The following is a 15,596-nucleotide window of genomic DNA, read 5'->3' as shown; positions in this document are numbered from 1 at the left end:
TATACTAACGACTACTCGATTCTCCTGTTTTTGGTTACATTGAACTGTACCGATTAATTCGTTAATATCTACTACCTGCGTGGAAGACGCGTTTTTACACTATCGGATGAAAGAGAATTGATTTTTCACTGAAACTATAGAATCGACCAAAGTACTCTCGTTATTTTAGAAAAAATGCTGTTCATTGTCTGGAGAATAATATTCGAAAATGTTACCCCTTACGGCAATTTTCTTACTTCCATGGCGCAATGTTCCCAAATAAGCTAATAAGAAAGAAATTTGTTTTTAAAGGCGCTGCGATGGAATACTGAAACTACAACTTTTCTTTTTGTTTAACCTTCGCCGTAAAGGCTGATCAATCTAGAGTCACTACAACAAAAAGCTACCGTATATTTGCAAAGGATTACGCGAGCTTCGTTTTAACTATTAGTACACTCGATAAAAATAGATAAGAATGGTAGTTCCATTTTAAATATAACCTTGCGCATTAACTCGAATTATATTACCCGATTAGCCGTAATACAGCAACGGTATTTTCTGCACAGACGAGTAACAATTTCACGTTGGAATTGAGAAAAAGAAGCGCGACAGACTCGAAGTTCGAAGGACAGACCTACGACGCCGTCTGGGCTATGGCACTTGCTTTGGAAAAGACCGAAAACATCTTAAATAAGGACAACATTAGCGTAGTCCAATATACGCATGCTAGAAAGGACATTGCTTTGCGACTATTGGAACAACTGAAACTTTTGCGTTTTAACGGAGTTTCGGTGAGTATAAAATACTACTCGACCGCTAAAAAAGGAATGCATGAGAATTCATGAAGTCACCTATTCTTCGAGTATTTAAGCATTTGATTCGGCCTGTGTGCAAATAACGGTACGCGTACATTCGTGAAACTAAAATCATCTAGCATTTTGCTTTCATCATACAAAATCCAGCATTCAAACAGCATCGATAATTCACAAAAGCGATAGAAAGATATCTTTGGGAATTTTCATGAACGACACGTATCGAGGAGAAGAAGAAACGTATTTATTAAAAAAAAAACACGATGACTATCGTGATAATGAACTTATCGGCGAACGAAATTGTTAATAGAGGTTTTCCATGTCAATCGAAACGAATAGTTTAGTCATCGTTCGTTCTAGGGACCGGTATCGTTCGATGGAGCCGATCGAGTGGGTATCACAGCGTTCTCTCAGATATACGGTGAGTAAACCTTATACCATACAAGTACGATTTACTCGTAATTATATCGAGTGTAATGGTACACGAATAAAGACGGACGTGTAATAGGGCAAATCAGGAAACAGGGCTGGAAATTGCTGACAATTGTGCGCATCTAACGGCGCAGAATACCGCGTGCGTTCTCGCATCTCAGTTAACTGACACTTCCCATTGTTGAATGTTCCGTCAGCGATATGATTTCAGTCGGTACGATAGCGGTTTCGTCCTAATGCATTCCTCCGTTAAACGCGTTACGTACGATCGCCCGAATTGTTAGGCATTGCGATACACTGTTTCTCGCTGCTCCCGTTTACGTCAATTTCTTATCAAATGAACGTTCACACGACACACGAATCCGTCGATTATATTTACGGAGAATTCACGCGCGTGATGACCTGTTCGCGTGTTATTTGAAATATAAAAATAAAAAATTTCTTGCGTGAAAAAATATCAATGTCTCATCCACATAAAATGACGTATCGAGCGATAATCGATTGGGATTTCGTAACAGCCGAGAATGTTACGCGTAGAAGAATTTGGAAAAAGCTAACGTGGGAATTAAAATTGAAAGAGGACATCTCAGTGTCACGCGCATGGAGCTTTTCGCGTGGCCGACACGGCAAACACTGCGGCTACTCTGATCCGCGATCTAAAGCACGAAACGAGATCGGCGTGAGCTTCGTGCGAACACGAGCAAGGATGTTTGCCATTCTATCCGCCGGATGTCGGTAAGAAGCCGATGAATAATTAATGAGAGAGGACCCTCAGGAATCGGCAGCGAAAGGGAGCGTGCGTGAGAAAGGAGAAAAACCAGAGATAGAAAACAAGAAAGGCCGGAATGTATTACTTCGAATTCGTATTAATCGTCATTCCGACCAAGAGTTAACCTCGCGTCTCCGCAACACCAAACACGACCAATAAATATATCGTGTTAAACTTTTTCCAGCAAATTTTATCTCGACAAATGTCACTCGTGTAAATTGTCGGAAGTCGGCCTCCCTCCATACGTTTCGAGAATCACGGACTGAATTCTTCCGAATAACGACGCAAGCGCACTGTTTGAGTGGCCTCGAAACGCCATCCTCGCGAACCTACGGACGTGCAGGTCTTTGTGAAATTAAGCCTTCTTTCGAGCCGTATGACCTCGATGCGCCGTTCGTGTTAACGACACTCGCATTCTTGCATCAGAATCACTTCTCCCCTTTCAATTTCAATTCATTCAATCGATGACTAATGGACGATATTTAATTGGACTTTTTGCAAAGTTATTCCACGTATTTTACACATTAATGGAATATCGCCTTTTTAACGCGATCGAAAATCAATCTGCCACAAAGTGTCTACACCTTTACAAGCGCCATGAAACTGAGACCAAGATTCGTTACTCCTTCGTTCTTTCCTCTCTTCCGCTTCCCTCTCTCTTCTCTCTCTCTCTCTCTCTCTCTCTCTCTCTCTTTCTTTCTCTCCCTCACCCTTTCGTTCTTTTACCTCTTGTTTTACAAATATCTCGTTGGAAGACGGTTGAACAATCTTTTAAAAGCCCCGATAAGAAACGTTTCTCCCTCTTTCCTACTTTCTATCTCCTATCTACTTTCCTACTTTTTTCTTTATTTATATGTGTATCCAGCGATAACACTAAAAATCTCCGAATTGTGCTATTTCTCTACCCTCCTTCATGATATATGTATATCAAACATCTTCGTAAAAGTTGATTCGCGTTACCTATTTTGGTACCTTGAATTTACAAAATTTCTTATGATCTTTCCGCTGGGAATTGTATACGAACTATACGAAATCGGTTAATCTCGGATGCTGACAATGAAAGAATTTATGTCTTTCGGTAAGATGTTTCTAAAAGAAGCGAAAGTTGGCAAATTCCCTGTACGGATTTCCAGAGATCCAGGGATTTACCAGAATCGACTGATTTTCCAAACTCTTTTACGCAGTTCATATAGTTGAACGATTATTTACGATACAACGGCTAGTTGTCTGCTCGCTAACCTTGCCCGAACTTCGAAGAAGAAGCTCCTTTTTCTGAACCACGCTTTAAGCATCGATTTCTGATAAAGTCAACGAACTGGCACGAATTTCCGTCAGCGATAGGCAGCGGCGTTTACAAAGAAGCTTCGCTAGTTCGGACAAGTTGGATACCATCGACTGTTTCCTCCTTTACCTCCATGATTTCTCTTACCATTATTCTGTACATTTTTTTTTTATCCCACAGTGTTTCATTCATCCAACCAGTCGACACTCGAGATCCTACGGCTGTAATCCATCAAATCCTGTAGCGGATATAGTCACATTGGCGCGGACCGCATATTTAACTTCCAAGCATAATCACGAAGACAGGGAATAGAAAAAAAGGATCGGTCGTCTGTTATTTCCTTCTTCTTTTTACGCACCGCAACAGCCGAAGGCAATGTTTTCTAACTTTAGACATTAATCGGGATTAGATCCATCTGTCTTGTTTAAAGCCAAATAATATGATAATTAGGCGAATATTCTATTTTAGCCGATGATATACTGTCAAAACTGTACAATTTCTTCTTTTTCATTATTTCTTAGAATTATAACCAATGAAATTGAAAATGTTTGATCAGCTAAAGTAGCAATATCGCAGCTATACTACGAATATGTAAACTTCGATGTCAGACCGAGTATATGACTTTGTTATATTATGGCAACCACTATATTATTATAAGATAAGTTCCTAAGAAGCTGCGAGAACGAATTTGCAAATTTGACGCGTGAAAAAAAACTATGTAGTACGAGTTTACGTGCAATTTAGGAGGTAAATAATTCAATGTGCAGAAGAAACTCGAATACCTGTCAAGGTGAAAAAGCATCGAGGTGTACGCTTAAACTTCGCGAAATAGATACACATAAGCAGTGTCCGTGAATGCGCTGCTTAAAAAACGATTGGCAGAGTGCCTTTATCTTCAGTCCTCGAAAATAACAGTGCTTTGGTATGCGGAAACCGAAAATGGAACAAAATGAGTATTATTTTGTGTATCCGGCTACTGCCATTAAGCTGATGAGAAAAAATCCCAATAGCGTCCAGCCTGTAAAATGTACGAAGACAACAGCTTAATAAAACATTTCTAATCCGAACGATCAGCCATATCTACTGTCTGCACTTTCCGGAGAGTTTACGCAAGACACGCTAAAATCCGATTTCGGAAATAGAATCGAATCTATTTTGGAGCGTTGTTCCGTAACATGTCCGAAAAAGTAAACTCAGTCCTAATCCTTGGGAAGTCTCTCGTTTAGTCATGCTTGTACCAATACAAATAGGAATTCTATAGTCTCGATTCGTCTCCTCTTTAGAACTCGGTGTATTTTCGACTTTATCGGCCGTGTCCCACAAGTGAATCACGGCTGGAAAAGGGTATTTTGTAGGAGGATGGATGGGTTTCCGAATAGATGTGAGAGGAATAAAGGATAGGAATTAAACTTCCAACTTTATCAGACCCTCTTCTCGATAATTCAATTCCTTGTACGTCACGAAACTTGTTATCTTTGTGTCATAAGCTCTGGGTTAGTCAAATCTGTGACACGAAACTAATGTTTCGGTAGAAACGCGAAGTCGAAATAATTACGAGCCGCGTTTATTCTTAGATTAAAATCCCAAGCAATTTAATTTGTTTGCTCGAAAGGAAACGCATACAAAACGAAGTGGGGGAACATGGGAATTAAAATCTCGTTTCGATTTATCCTATCCGGTTACTCCTTGACCAATTATTCAATTCGTCGAGAGTCACTCGTTTATTCTAAAGCGGGAGATCTCTTATAGTTTTCCATTTACAGGCAACGATTTCAGAAGAATAGCGATCTTCAGTCCAGAAGATGGAAAACTAATAATGAATTGCTCAGGATGCGCAATGACAAAATGGCCGGATGGACGTCCCCCCGTGGCTCGAAGGGTTTTCCGGTATGTACTGTTCTATCTGGTTTTATCATTCGCTCATTCTCTGCGAACATTGAAATCTGACAAAAGATCCAAACAATTACATATATCAATTAGTGCTTCGCCTTTCAGTTACTCACTAGTTGAACATCTATCACGAATTCGAATATCGACGCATCGTTAATTGAAAATTACAATCAGACGTACGATAATCAAACTATATCCTCTCCTTATATATTTAATTATACAAATAATGATAAATAAATCGTTGGACGCTAATGGATACATTTCAAATCGCTGTTGATAAATGAGAGCAACGATGTCAAATATGCCATTTCTAGCCATACAATTATTTATAATCCATGTTATCGTTTCTGTATGCTAATAAGCTATTATTTGTGCGATAAACGTGAACTCGATAGGTTCAGCAACCGAGAATTCAATCGCGTTAAGGACGGTTGCATGTAAAATTCAATCGCATAAGCGATTCACATAAAATAGCTGTAAAGATTTCCCTTGTCGAATGGGATTACAACTTACGATACAACGTATAAGTATACGTATGAAGGATAACTATATATTCGGATTCACGTTTTCCCGTCGGGTTAGTAAAATTTGATTATCGTTCCCCGACGGAAATGTTTCATAAATCATACGTTTTGGGAAATATCGTGAAATACGACGTCGTCTACTTTCGAAAGACGCCAAGCCTTAAAGGATTATAAAGTTGCAAAACCTAGCATTCACAGTTTTTCTCATTATTCGTGAGATTCGCTACAGTCCTCGTTACGAGTTTATTACTATTCAAGAACATTCTAATAATAACAAATGGTTTATTTTTCTTACGGTCAGGTTGAGAGTGGTAACAGTAGCACCTGCAGCTTTTCTAGCAGTTACTTGTCTCGCTAGCGTTGGTGTCACTTTAGCGTTCGCTTTCTTGGCGTTCAATTTACATTTTCGTAAACACAAGTAAGTTTTACGGTGTTTCCATCGTTTCGTATTGATCGTATAGAAAATATAAAGTGTTCCGTTTCTTATGACTGGCAGGAGCATAAAACTCTCGAGTCCTAGACTGAATAATATGGCTGCCGTCGGCTGTGGTTTAGTCTACGGTGCGGTCATACTTTTGGGCTTGGATCACGCCACGCTACCGGATAGCAACGACTACTATCCTACAGTGTGCACAGTGAGCATTAATTTTCTATTTGCGAACAGTCATTAGTTTGGTAGGTGAAATTATGTTGCATCGCGTATATCTATGTATACAGATCGAACAGTTCCCATGCAACGTTACACTTTGTATTTCGTACGATATGTTACACGGTTTTTTAGGCGAGAGTATATTTGTTGTCTGCTGGCTTTTCCTTGGCATTCGGATCGATGTTTACCAAGACCTATCGCGTTCATCGGATTTTCACTAGAAGCAGAAGCGGCGTTGTCAAGAACAAGGTACGATATGATTGAAAGGACAGTTGACATTTAACGCGCAGTATAATTCTACTACCTACAGTTACTTCAGGATACTCAGCTTATAAGCTTGATCTGCGTTCTGCTACTGATAGACGGCCTTGTGGTAACCTTGTGGGTAACTTTTGACCCCATGCAACGCCATCTCCGAAACCTAACTCTGGAAATTAACCCACAGGATAGAAGCGTAGTCTATCAACCTCAGGTATCGAAATTGAAACGACGTTGAAAACAATTTCACCCCTACCTTAGCAACTTAATTAAGATATGGATGACGTTCCCTTTAACCAGCGATAATCAATTAATTTACATCGTTGGTTTTCGATACAGGTAGAGGTGTGCCGTTCTCAACACACGAACAGCTGGTTGGGCGCACTTTACATATATAAAGGTCTATTGCTAATCGTCGGTGTATACATGGCTTGGGAAACGAGGTAAAAATATTGAGTTAACCTGTAAATTTTATATATGGAATAGTTTTTGTAAGTAAGAATTCATTAAAACAATCGCCCGGGGGAATCTGTCCACATGGAACTTCCAATCGGAGAAGCAAAGTCGAACTGGAGTTTAACGAGGGATGCCATTAGTGCGTTCATTAGCAAAGATGTTTCCTCTTTTTGTCGGAGTTTTAGCATTGAGCTGTTGATATTAAAACGTTCCAAGGCCAAGTCAAGAATATAGTAATGGAAGTATCGATTTATTCATCGTAGAGTTAATGTAATTTTGATCAACAATTTAATTCTCTACGTATACTTATACATCTATGTTAATTATTTCTTACTTTGTACTTTTCTATGTCGTGCATAATTCCAGACACGTGAAAATACCTGCTTTAAACGACTCGCAATACATCGGCATGAGTGTTTATTTCGTGGTGATCACTTCGGGGATTGTGGTAGTGCTGGCAAATTTGATGTCCGATCGCGCAACCTTGGCCTTCGTTACGATTACCGCTTTAATCTTGGCTTCAACGACCGCAACGCTGGCGTTGCTGTTTCTTCCGCAGTTAACAAATATCTTGGCTGGCGAAAGGGCCGACCCCGTTGTCCAGAGTCTCGGCCTGAAGATAGAATGCAATACAAGGAGATTCGTGACCGATGATAGAACGTAAGTAACTGCTACTGTTGTCGCGATACGCCGCCTCGCGCCAATGACTACTTCGCAGATAAGAAAAAGAGGGTCGAAAGCAAATGGAAAATCAGAAGAAAACAAGAGCGAAGAAAGAGGGGTAAGCACAATGGCGCTGGATACGATGACAATAAAGGTTTCTTTCGCTTGGTAACTAATCGTTTGGACGGATCTAACTCGAGACGATATCTTTTTATCGGTGCTCGGTGGCTGAACTCTTCGCGTTATTCCTAACGGTAGCCTGGAACGATTCGTTTTAAACCAGGTCACAGACATCGTTTATCATATTTTATTCAAGTACCGACTTTCACTGAATTTTCTTTCGAACGGTGCCCGCTAAAAAAAGTTTATTGAATTTTCCATTGAGAATTTATTCGATATCGAGTTAGAGAAGCAGACGAGATCGCATTACCATCAACGTTTCAAATTCCCGATGAAAATCCGTTGGATGTTACTGATCTATTGAAAATAGTACACGGATTAGCGTGTGATATTCGCAAGCCTAGTTATGACACGGTATGCAACTGCTTTTTAACGAATTTAACAAAAATTATATTTCATGGTGCAACAGCGAACTTCAATACCGCGTGGAAGTACAGAATCGCGTGTATCGTCGTGAAATGGCACAGCTGGAACTGGAATTGGCCAGATTGGAGAAACAATTGGCACAGGAACCGGTTGAACCATCGCACGCTTCGTCGAGCGCATCGATTCCACAACGCAATCCCAGCATCGGGGGTGGTCTACCTTTGTTATTGCTCAGCGTCCTCCCACCGGTCATCCCTAGGGCTAGCTGGCCGTCCGCTGATTCGTCCGGTGAGTAAGATTCTTCGCCACATGATCCAAGATTCGTTGTGCAAATAAATTCGTGACGAATATATGATCGAAGATCGTTTCACGATTCGTTACCCTTCGCCAAACAAAATCGTCCCTCTTTAAATTTGCACAATGAATAAACTGTTTTATCAAGGAGAGAAAGAAGGAACGATACATAATTAATGTTCTTCTCGCTTCGTCGTCCTTCCATCATTCAGATGTTCGAGAAAGGTGACCGAATTCCGTTTATTGCACGCAGTTATCTGAACGTTTCTGACGTTTACGTGCTTGTATCAGTATTTAAAAAACTTGTTGAAAGTTGAAAGTTGAAAGAGGAAATTAGAATAGGGAAATCAAATGTTTCAAAAGTGTTCCGATTCGTATTGCGATACGAGAAAACATTCCCCAATTTGCTGACTTGTCTAATGTTTAAAGACGGTTATGTCATTTTTCGAGGAAAACTGCATGAAAACTGTATTGCCGAACAATGTTTCTTGCGCGTTTGTTAGTAGCGTACAACGTTCATCATGCTGAGGATGTAATTTAAAGTTTTGTTACTCTGTCGATTTGAAACAGCTATTAAATAAAATTAGCTGCTACTTAAAATTGCACATGAAACAGTTAATACAAAACCAACCAGCTTGATTGTCAGCCTGTTATTGCATTGGTCTGTATTACTAGCTTGAGGACATAATTCATACATTTCTGACATATTAATTGCCATTCGAGATACTAGACTGCACTCGTATTTCCCCGAGCTCTAAGTCCCAAACCGCTTGACAAGTTCGGACAAGTCTCTGACAGGTGTATGTACGTACATACGCCCCATTCTGCACGCTAAATTGCACGTTTGATCCAATGTTTCGGAATGCAATGACATCCAGTTGAATAGAATCGATGATGAAATTTGATAGTCAACCGAATGAATCTGCAAATACTTAAAGCAGGATCCCCGTTTATGCTTTTGTTTAATTCGTAAATACGATAAAGCTTGTCGATCGAACATTACCCCGTGGTGACATTCGATATTGGAAGACAATCTATTACACACATATAAACACGAAGATTTTATTTAGAGAATTCGGGAACATTGCGTTCTCACGAAAAGCGCGAGCGGTTCTCCTCCTTCCTCTTCTACGATATCTTAGCACCTGCTTTCGCTTTCGTACTGTGTGCTTCAATTCGCCTTATTGGCCCGAATGTCAGTAAATATTAATATCTATCATTAATGCAACACGATTGGCGATTGAGCATGTATAGACTTGATTTTTCTGTAAATTAGGAATACGCCGCGGTACTGTAGCGTTTAGCAGCCAACCGGATTTGGAACCGGACGGTACACGAAGAAATCTCGCAGATATTTACAAACTTCACCGACGAAGAGAGACGGAAGGACCAAATCGTTTGGGTGTTTTTCAGCGATTCTTCAGTCTTTTCGGCAGTCGTCCTACCAGCAGGAAAACTTCGACCGCCTCGTTTACGGGTAAATTGTATAAAAAAAAGTTAAAAACTGATAATGGAATATAGCGTAATATACGTATTTGAAACGGTTAACCATGTTGAAATCTCATAGGAGTAGCATCGGCACTACGGGTTCACATGGGTTACATTGCCGGTTTAGTACCAGGCACGAAAGCAGCATCTACGTGTCAAGTTAATGCCCAAGGCAGTCGTTCGCCTCATCCTCGATGTGGCTCAGGACCAATAATTAGTATTACTAGCGAGGAAGATCGCAGATTAAGCCTGGGGCTACATCGTAAAGAGTACAGCGAGCCCAGAGTCAATTTTAGTCTACCACCCAGTAAGTACGCCCAAACTATTTCTTTATGGTGAATTATTTCATCGAGTACTTATATCGTTTCATTTCAAATGCAACGAGTACGAGGTATCAACGAATCGCGATGAAATATATGTAAATCTATTGTAACGTACGCATTTTGAACCGCTCTTCTTCTAGAAGCGAGTACCAGCCAAACATCGTCACGAGAAAAAATTCGGGGATCTCCGCGATTTCCACATCGGATAGTGCCGACAAACAGTTTAAATACGATTGCTCCAGGATCCTCGATCTCGAGATCCCATCGATGGCATTCCATGGAAGACGCGAGAAAAACTAAGGTCTCTCAACTCCCTCGTGGCTCATCGTGTAGCCCTAGCTGCGATGTATGGGCCACTCGTGAATTCGGAATTCCATTAAGTGAACTGGGAAACACTGCTCGAGGCAAGAAAACATCAGAATCATTAACCTTAACCATTATGGCGGAGTCGAATGTAAATTCTGATGACGCAAAGCTCGGCAACAATTTAAAAAAGCTCTTCGAAGAAAATGATATGCAGAGTAACGTTAGTCCTGCCGACTCGGAGCTGAAAATCACCCGATCCATATCCTCATCGTCTTCGTCACCAACAAACACTAGGACATCGAGTGCCACATATGGTATGTCTTCTTCTAGAAAAGAATCCAGTTCCGAATCTGCCCAACTAGATACGAGTACAAACTTTATTCAGAAATCAGAGTGTTCTCGACCCTCGAGTCCAACAACTCGCGCGACCAATTTGAATATCTCCGCAGAGATGGATAGTCATATGAACGCATCGTACGAAAATGGAAAATCAACTGCCTCGTAGATTAAAACAATAAGATGTGAAAAAAAAAAAACAATTTCCTGTTGCAATATTCTTCCTTCCTGTACTAATTGTCTCCTGAAACATATGTTCTTAATCGAGAGAGAAAAATCTACTCTCGCTATTGTTTATTATTGATAAAAGATGAAGGATCATCGGCAAATTTCCGAAGAACACGACACTTGAAAATACCGCTGGCTCCTTCTTTTTATATTTTTGATTATATTTATTTTATTCTTCGATTAAAAAATAAAACATTATAAAAATGCAATTGTATACGCGACAATCTTCAGTATTCGTATTCATGAAAGATCAAGCTCAAATTGATTGCACAAAATTTAGTGCGAGGGTCAAGAGAACCAATCACTGTTTAAATTTATCGTGTGTGTTCCTTAGTAATTGTGCCAAAGATAAAACTATGGGGCCCGTAAAAGTATACAGCTGATCGACTTTATGAATTATCACTTATGGAGGGACCAAAGTATAATAATAATCTTTTCTTCGTTGTTCAAAATTATTTCTAATCTATGTTTAATTGTTGGAAGTTCATAATATTTATCGATCCATTCAATAATAAATATAATAATTTTAATTGTATTTTAATTGCTTCAATATCGTTTCGTAAAACTAGACGACTCAAATTATGTAGAGTCGTAGAGGGCATGCTGAAAATACTCTTACAGGTCCAACGTCAAAGTGTTCAGAACCCAACCCTTCCTGAAGTACCTGCACTCGATGTAACACAAAAATCTCTCTTCGTAATACAGAATCATAAAAACAAAAATATTGGTTTCTTCTGTAAATCTTCAAGTGTGATGTACTGATATTTTAACATTAATACGCGTAAAGAGTACATATTATATAAATAAATATATATATACATATAGATAAAAAGAAAACAAGTGGGAATATTCCCTATGTTTCGTACCTCGAGTATCTCGTATGTGTCAATCACTGAATTATTAACTTAATACTAAGCAATAATCTTTGTCGGTGCAATTAAAAATGGTGTAATAAAGACATACATATATATTCTACCTATTTATTGCAAATAACATTATTTCCATTCTATTAAGAATAAGTAGTGATCTCCTTTGAAAGTAAATCAGAATATTTTATTATTTATCTATTTTTGGATATAACGATGCACATGAATTAGTAGAGTAGAAAAAATTATATATTTTTTTTAACAGAGCAATTATATACATTATTTCGTAATTGCAACTGCAGATTTCATACATACGAATGATGTAATGTACGATGGATATTATTATGTACGATAGAAGTTAGGCTGATTCGTATAAGATCAAGAGAACAAGTTTTAACAATACATATAATAGAAAGAATAATTCAATTTGAATACACATCAAGAAAAAAATTCTGATAAAATAAATTATACAAGCAATATTTGTCTATAAATATTTGCATATATTTACAACGGTATTGCATTCCAAGACATTTAAGAAACTTAATACATTGCGTTCGCTTTACAGTATGTGGATTTATGTGTATGGAGTATACACAACTATTATCATCTAACGGAGCTATGCAATTTATAATTAAAAGATCTTGAACGTACATATTCCATAAAAAAACATGAAATAAAACATAGAAAAACATAAATTAAGAAGTTTATAATAAATCCCAATGTGTTAATAAGTGTGATTGATCTTAATATTAATCAAAATCTGTTCCGATATTCAAAGTAAAGCATTGAATAATGTTTTTTCGATACTATAAAATAATTAACAAGTTTTTTTTTAATTTTTCTCGTTTAGAAAACGAAGAAACGTTTTTCCATTGATTAAATAAGACGTTAAAATCACAGATTCAGGATCATATTTAGACCTAGAAATTACTACATATGTACTACTTTCCGATCGATTTTATTTCAAAAAGTCGTGCCTCCATTAGCTATATAGTTGCCTGAAATAACAAACGATCAAGGTTAATAATATATTAATAATCAAAAGATGAAACAGATTCCATGTAAACTTACAGTGATTTTTTCCAGTATAGTTTCTGCTGGTTTATCCTTTCGAACAAGTTCTTTTGGACTTACTTTGATTGGTGTACATTTTTCTTCCTCCATATCACACTTTTTCTCTGGACTTTTCAAAGCATTTTGTGCTTCTATCCTTTTACGATTTAAGAACGCCATGCCATGGACTCGAAGATGTTTATCTACCGCTGCCTTATCTTCGAAAACCGCCATGCAAACATGACATTGATTTGCTTCGATAGACTTTCCTTCAGCCTCGAGTTCATCTACATTATCAGGAGCGTAGGAAGTATTTTGTGCCATATAAGTTATGGGATCCTCTATCCCGTGAAATGCTTTCAGATGCATTTGTAAACTAGGTACTACCACAAAATTGTCTCCACATTCCAGACATACTAAGTATCGGCCTTTGATTCTATGATTGCACGCGATATGCTCTCTCAAATTTGTCATATTCGAGCATCGCTGATCACATTTTTTACACCTGAAATTACCCTCGCTATCTTCAGCTGTTTGTTGTGTTACACATAACCCAAGTCCTGTAAAATTCACGTTTTTCCCATCGGTATATTTTTTTGGATTCCACCGTCGTCTTCTTTTTGAACTCGATATAGTACTTTCGGACTTGCGCTTTTTGCTATCTAATAATTCCTTGTAACCACCATTAATAAATTCTGGTGATATTCGTAGTAAGTTTATGGCAACTGCTGATAGCTTACAATCTTGCAAATGTTTACTCTGAAAATGATTGCTTATAACTGATTTGGATGTATTTATTAATTCCCTGCATAAAGGACACGAAAAGTTTAGGATCTCGTTTGAATTAGTTGGATTGATTAGAGCAATTCGTCGAGGAAAATAGCGATTAACTTCTTGATCGCGTGAAAATACTGCCATTTTTCCTCCTTTCGTTATCTGTCCAGCTTTCTTAGATCGATTCATCTCAAGCACGTGTTGAGGAATTCTAACAAGCGGTGGAAGTTTTAAAATTAATTCATCCGTTATAGCCTCCGGTTGCTTTTGACTCTGCATATTGTTCGAAACATCCCTTGCTCCTTGCTTTGTTTCATCTAATTGAATTTTTACTTTTTCGCATGATGTGTCATATGTACTCTGGTCGTTTTTCGCTTCTAACAGGTGATCTTGTTGAGGCGATTCAACTTTCACTGGGCCGGGACTTAGTTTAATCGTTTTGGTATCCCATGTACAATCAATGACATGTTCAAGTTCGGTTTCGATCTCTTGATCTTGGTGGGCTTTGTTTTGTTCGGTTTCTTTATTTATTATGTTATCATCCGTCCTCTGAGCCTCACGTTCAAATACCTCAGACGTAATATTTCTAGCATTTATAGTCTTATTTGTTGTCGTATCTATAAATTTCGAAGTTGCTTCAATCTTGTCGCAATCAGAAATATCCGACGTTAGGTCAGCCATTGACCTAACGTCGAGTATCTTCGGTATGATTCCACTCAACTTTGCAGAAGATTCTGAATTAACATTAACAACTTTAGAACATAGTGGTGTTTCATAATTTATTATGTTATCATCCGTCCCCTGAGCTCCATGTTCAAATACCTCAGATGTAATAGTTCTAGCATTTATAATCTTAGGCATAACAGTTCCATCTTCGCAAGACTCTGTGTGTGCATTTGTGAATTTATTTTGCTGTAAACTATTTTTCAATAAATTTGCTGCGGTTTCCGCTTGAGAAGTATTCCATAATGTCTCGGAATTTGTAAGTTCCTCTAAACGTGTTTCATGTTCACTTTGCAAATGAGACATAATTCGTTTCGCCTCTACGTGAATAAACGTACAAAATGGACATTTAAACCATATTAATCTTTGAACGACTATATGTTTTTCCATGTGTAACATGTAATCTTCGCAACGTACAATGCACCGCCCAAGTTTACATAGTACAAGCCTTATGGGTTGATGATCATTTGCATCCGAATGTTTATTTTTATGATGTTTTCTATATTCGGAATATGATGGTAAAACGACGTAACATTTATCACAAACTACCTTATTATGACTGTGCATAATTGCGAAATGTTTTGCGACAGATTCCATATCTTGAAAACCATCTATTTCACAAATTTTGCAACCGAGAACACGCCTTTTTAGCGTGTGGAAACAGGTAGTCCATGTATGGACTTCTAACGATCTATATGATGTAAATTTACGATAACAATCAGGACATAAATACGGTCTCTCTTTGTCGTGAAATGTTTGATGAGCTACGAAACGCGTCGAATTACCTTGATACGTATGACATTTGTGGCACATATGCTTATAGCAAGAACAATATATATCGTTCTTCGCAGGCTTTGAAAATCCTGGAATATAGTACTTGGGTTTTTTAATTTTATTACATGCCTTACAAATAGGTTTTTCATCTGTTTTCTCATATTCGAATTC

At 38.2% G+C, this 15,596-nt stretch overlaps 2 protein-coding genes across 11 annotated transcripts in view; one reads left to right on the top strand and one right to left on the bottom strand.

The window, feature by feature from the left end:
* The window catches only part of LOC126914263 (gamma-aminobutyric acid type B receptor subunit 2), a 40,222-nt gene extending 28,008 nt beyond the window's left edge, over positions 1-12,214 (top strand). For 4 of the 6 annotated variants that reach the window (XM_050717923.1, XM_050717927.1, XM_050717925.1 and 1 more), the window contains exons 7-19: positions 546-770; positions 1,152-1,212; positions 5,038-5,161; positions 5,990-6,106; positions 6,185-6,323; positions 6,470-6,586; positions 6,648-6,809; positions 6,935-7,038; positions 7,418-7,711; positions 8,304-8,548; positions 9,831-10,031; positions 10,122-10,349; positions 10,506-12,214. In XM_050717923.1, the coding sequence (XP_050573880.1) occupies positions 546-770; positions 1,152-1,212; positions 5,038-5,161; positions 5,990-6,106; positions 6,185-6,323; positions 6,470-6,586; positions 6,648-6,809; positions 6,935-7,038; positions 7,418-7,711; positions 8,304-8,548; positions 9,831-10,031; positions 10,122-10,349; positions 10,506-11,176 (2,688 nt within the window). In that variant the 3' untranslated portion in view covers positions 11,177-12,214. Of the gene's footprint in view, positions 1-545; positions 771-1,151; positions 1,213-5,037; positions 5,162-5,989; positions 6,107-6,184; positions 6,324-6,469; positions 6,587-6,647; positions 6,810-6,934; positions 7,039-7,417; positions 7,712-8,303; positions 8,549-8,766; positions 8,780-9,830; positions 10,032-10,121; positions 10,350-10,505 lie in introns of those variants that run through there. The other 2 variants (XM_050717924.1, XM_050717928.1) reach the window with 2 other exon arrangements.
* A 366-nt stretch (positions 12,215-12,580) lies between these two features.
* LOC126914265 (uncharacterized) overlaps positions 12,581-15,596 on the bottom strand; it is a 6,267-nt gene continuing 3,251 nt past the window's right edge. For all 5 annotated transcript variants that reach the window (XM_050717930.1, XM_050717933.1, XM_050717931.1 and 2 more), the window contains 2 exons: positions 13,173-15,596; positions 12,581-13,099 (listed from right to left, as the gene is read on the bottom strand). The exon at positions 13,173-15,596 is cut by the window's right edge. In XM_050717930.1, the coding sequence (XP_050573887.1) occupies positions 13,088-13,099; positions 13,173-15,596 (2,436 nt within the window). In that variant the 3' untranslated portion in view covers positions 12,581-13,087. The remainder of the gene's footprint in view (positions 13,100-13,172) is intronic.

Source organism: Bombus affinis, chromosome 3 (assembly GCF_024516045.1).
Source record: "Bombus affinis isolate iyBomAffi1 chromosome 3, iyBomAffi1.2, whole genome shotgun sequence".
NCBI classification, from domain to species: Eukaryota; Metazoa; Arthropoda; class Insecta; order Hymenoptera; family Apidae; genus Bombus; species Bombus affinis.
The sequence above is the reverse complement of the archived record's forward strand: the minus strand, read 5'-3'. Positions and strand labels throughout refer to the sequence as shown.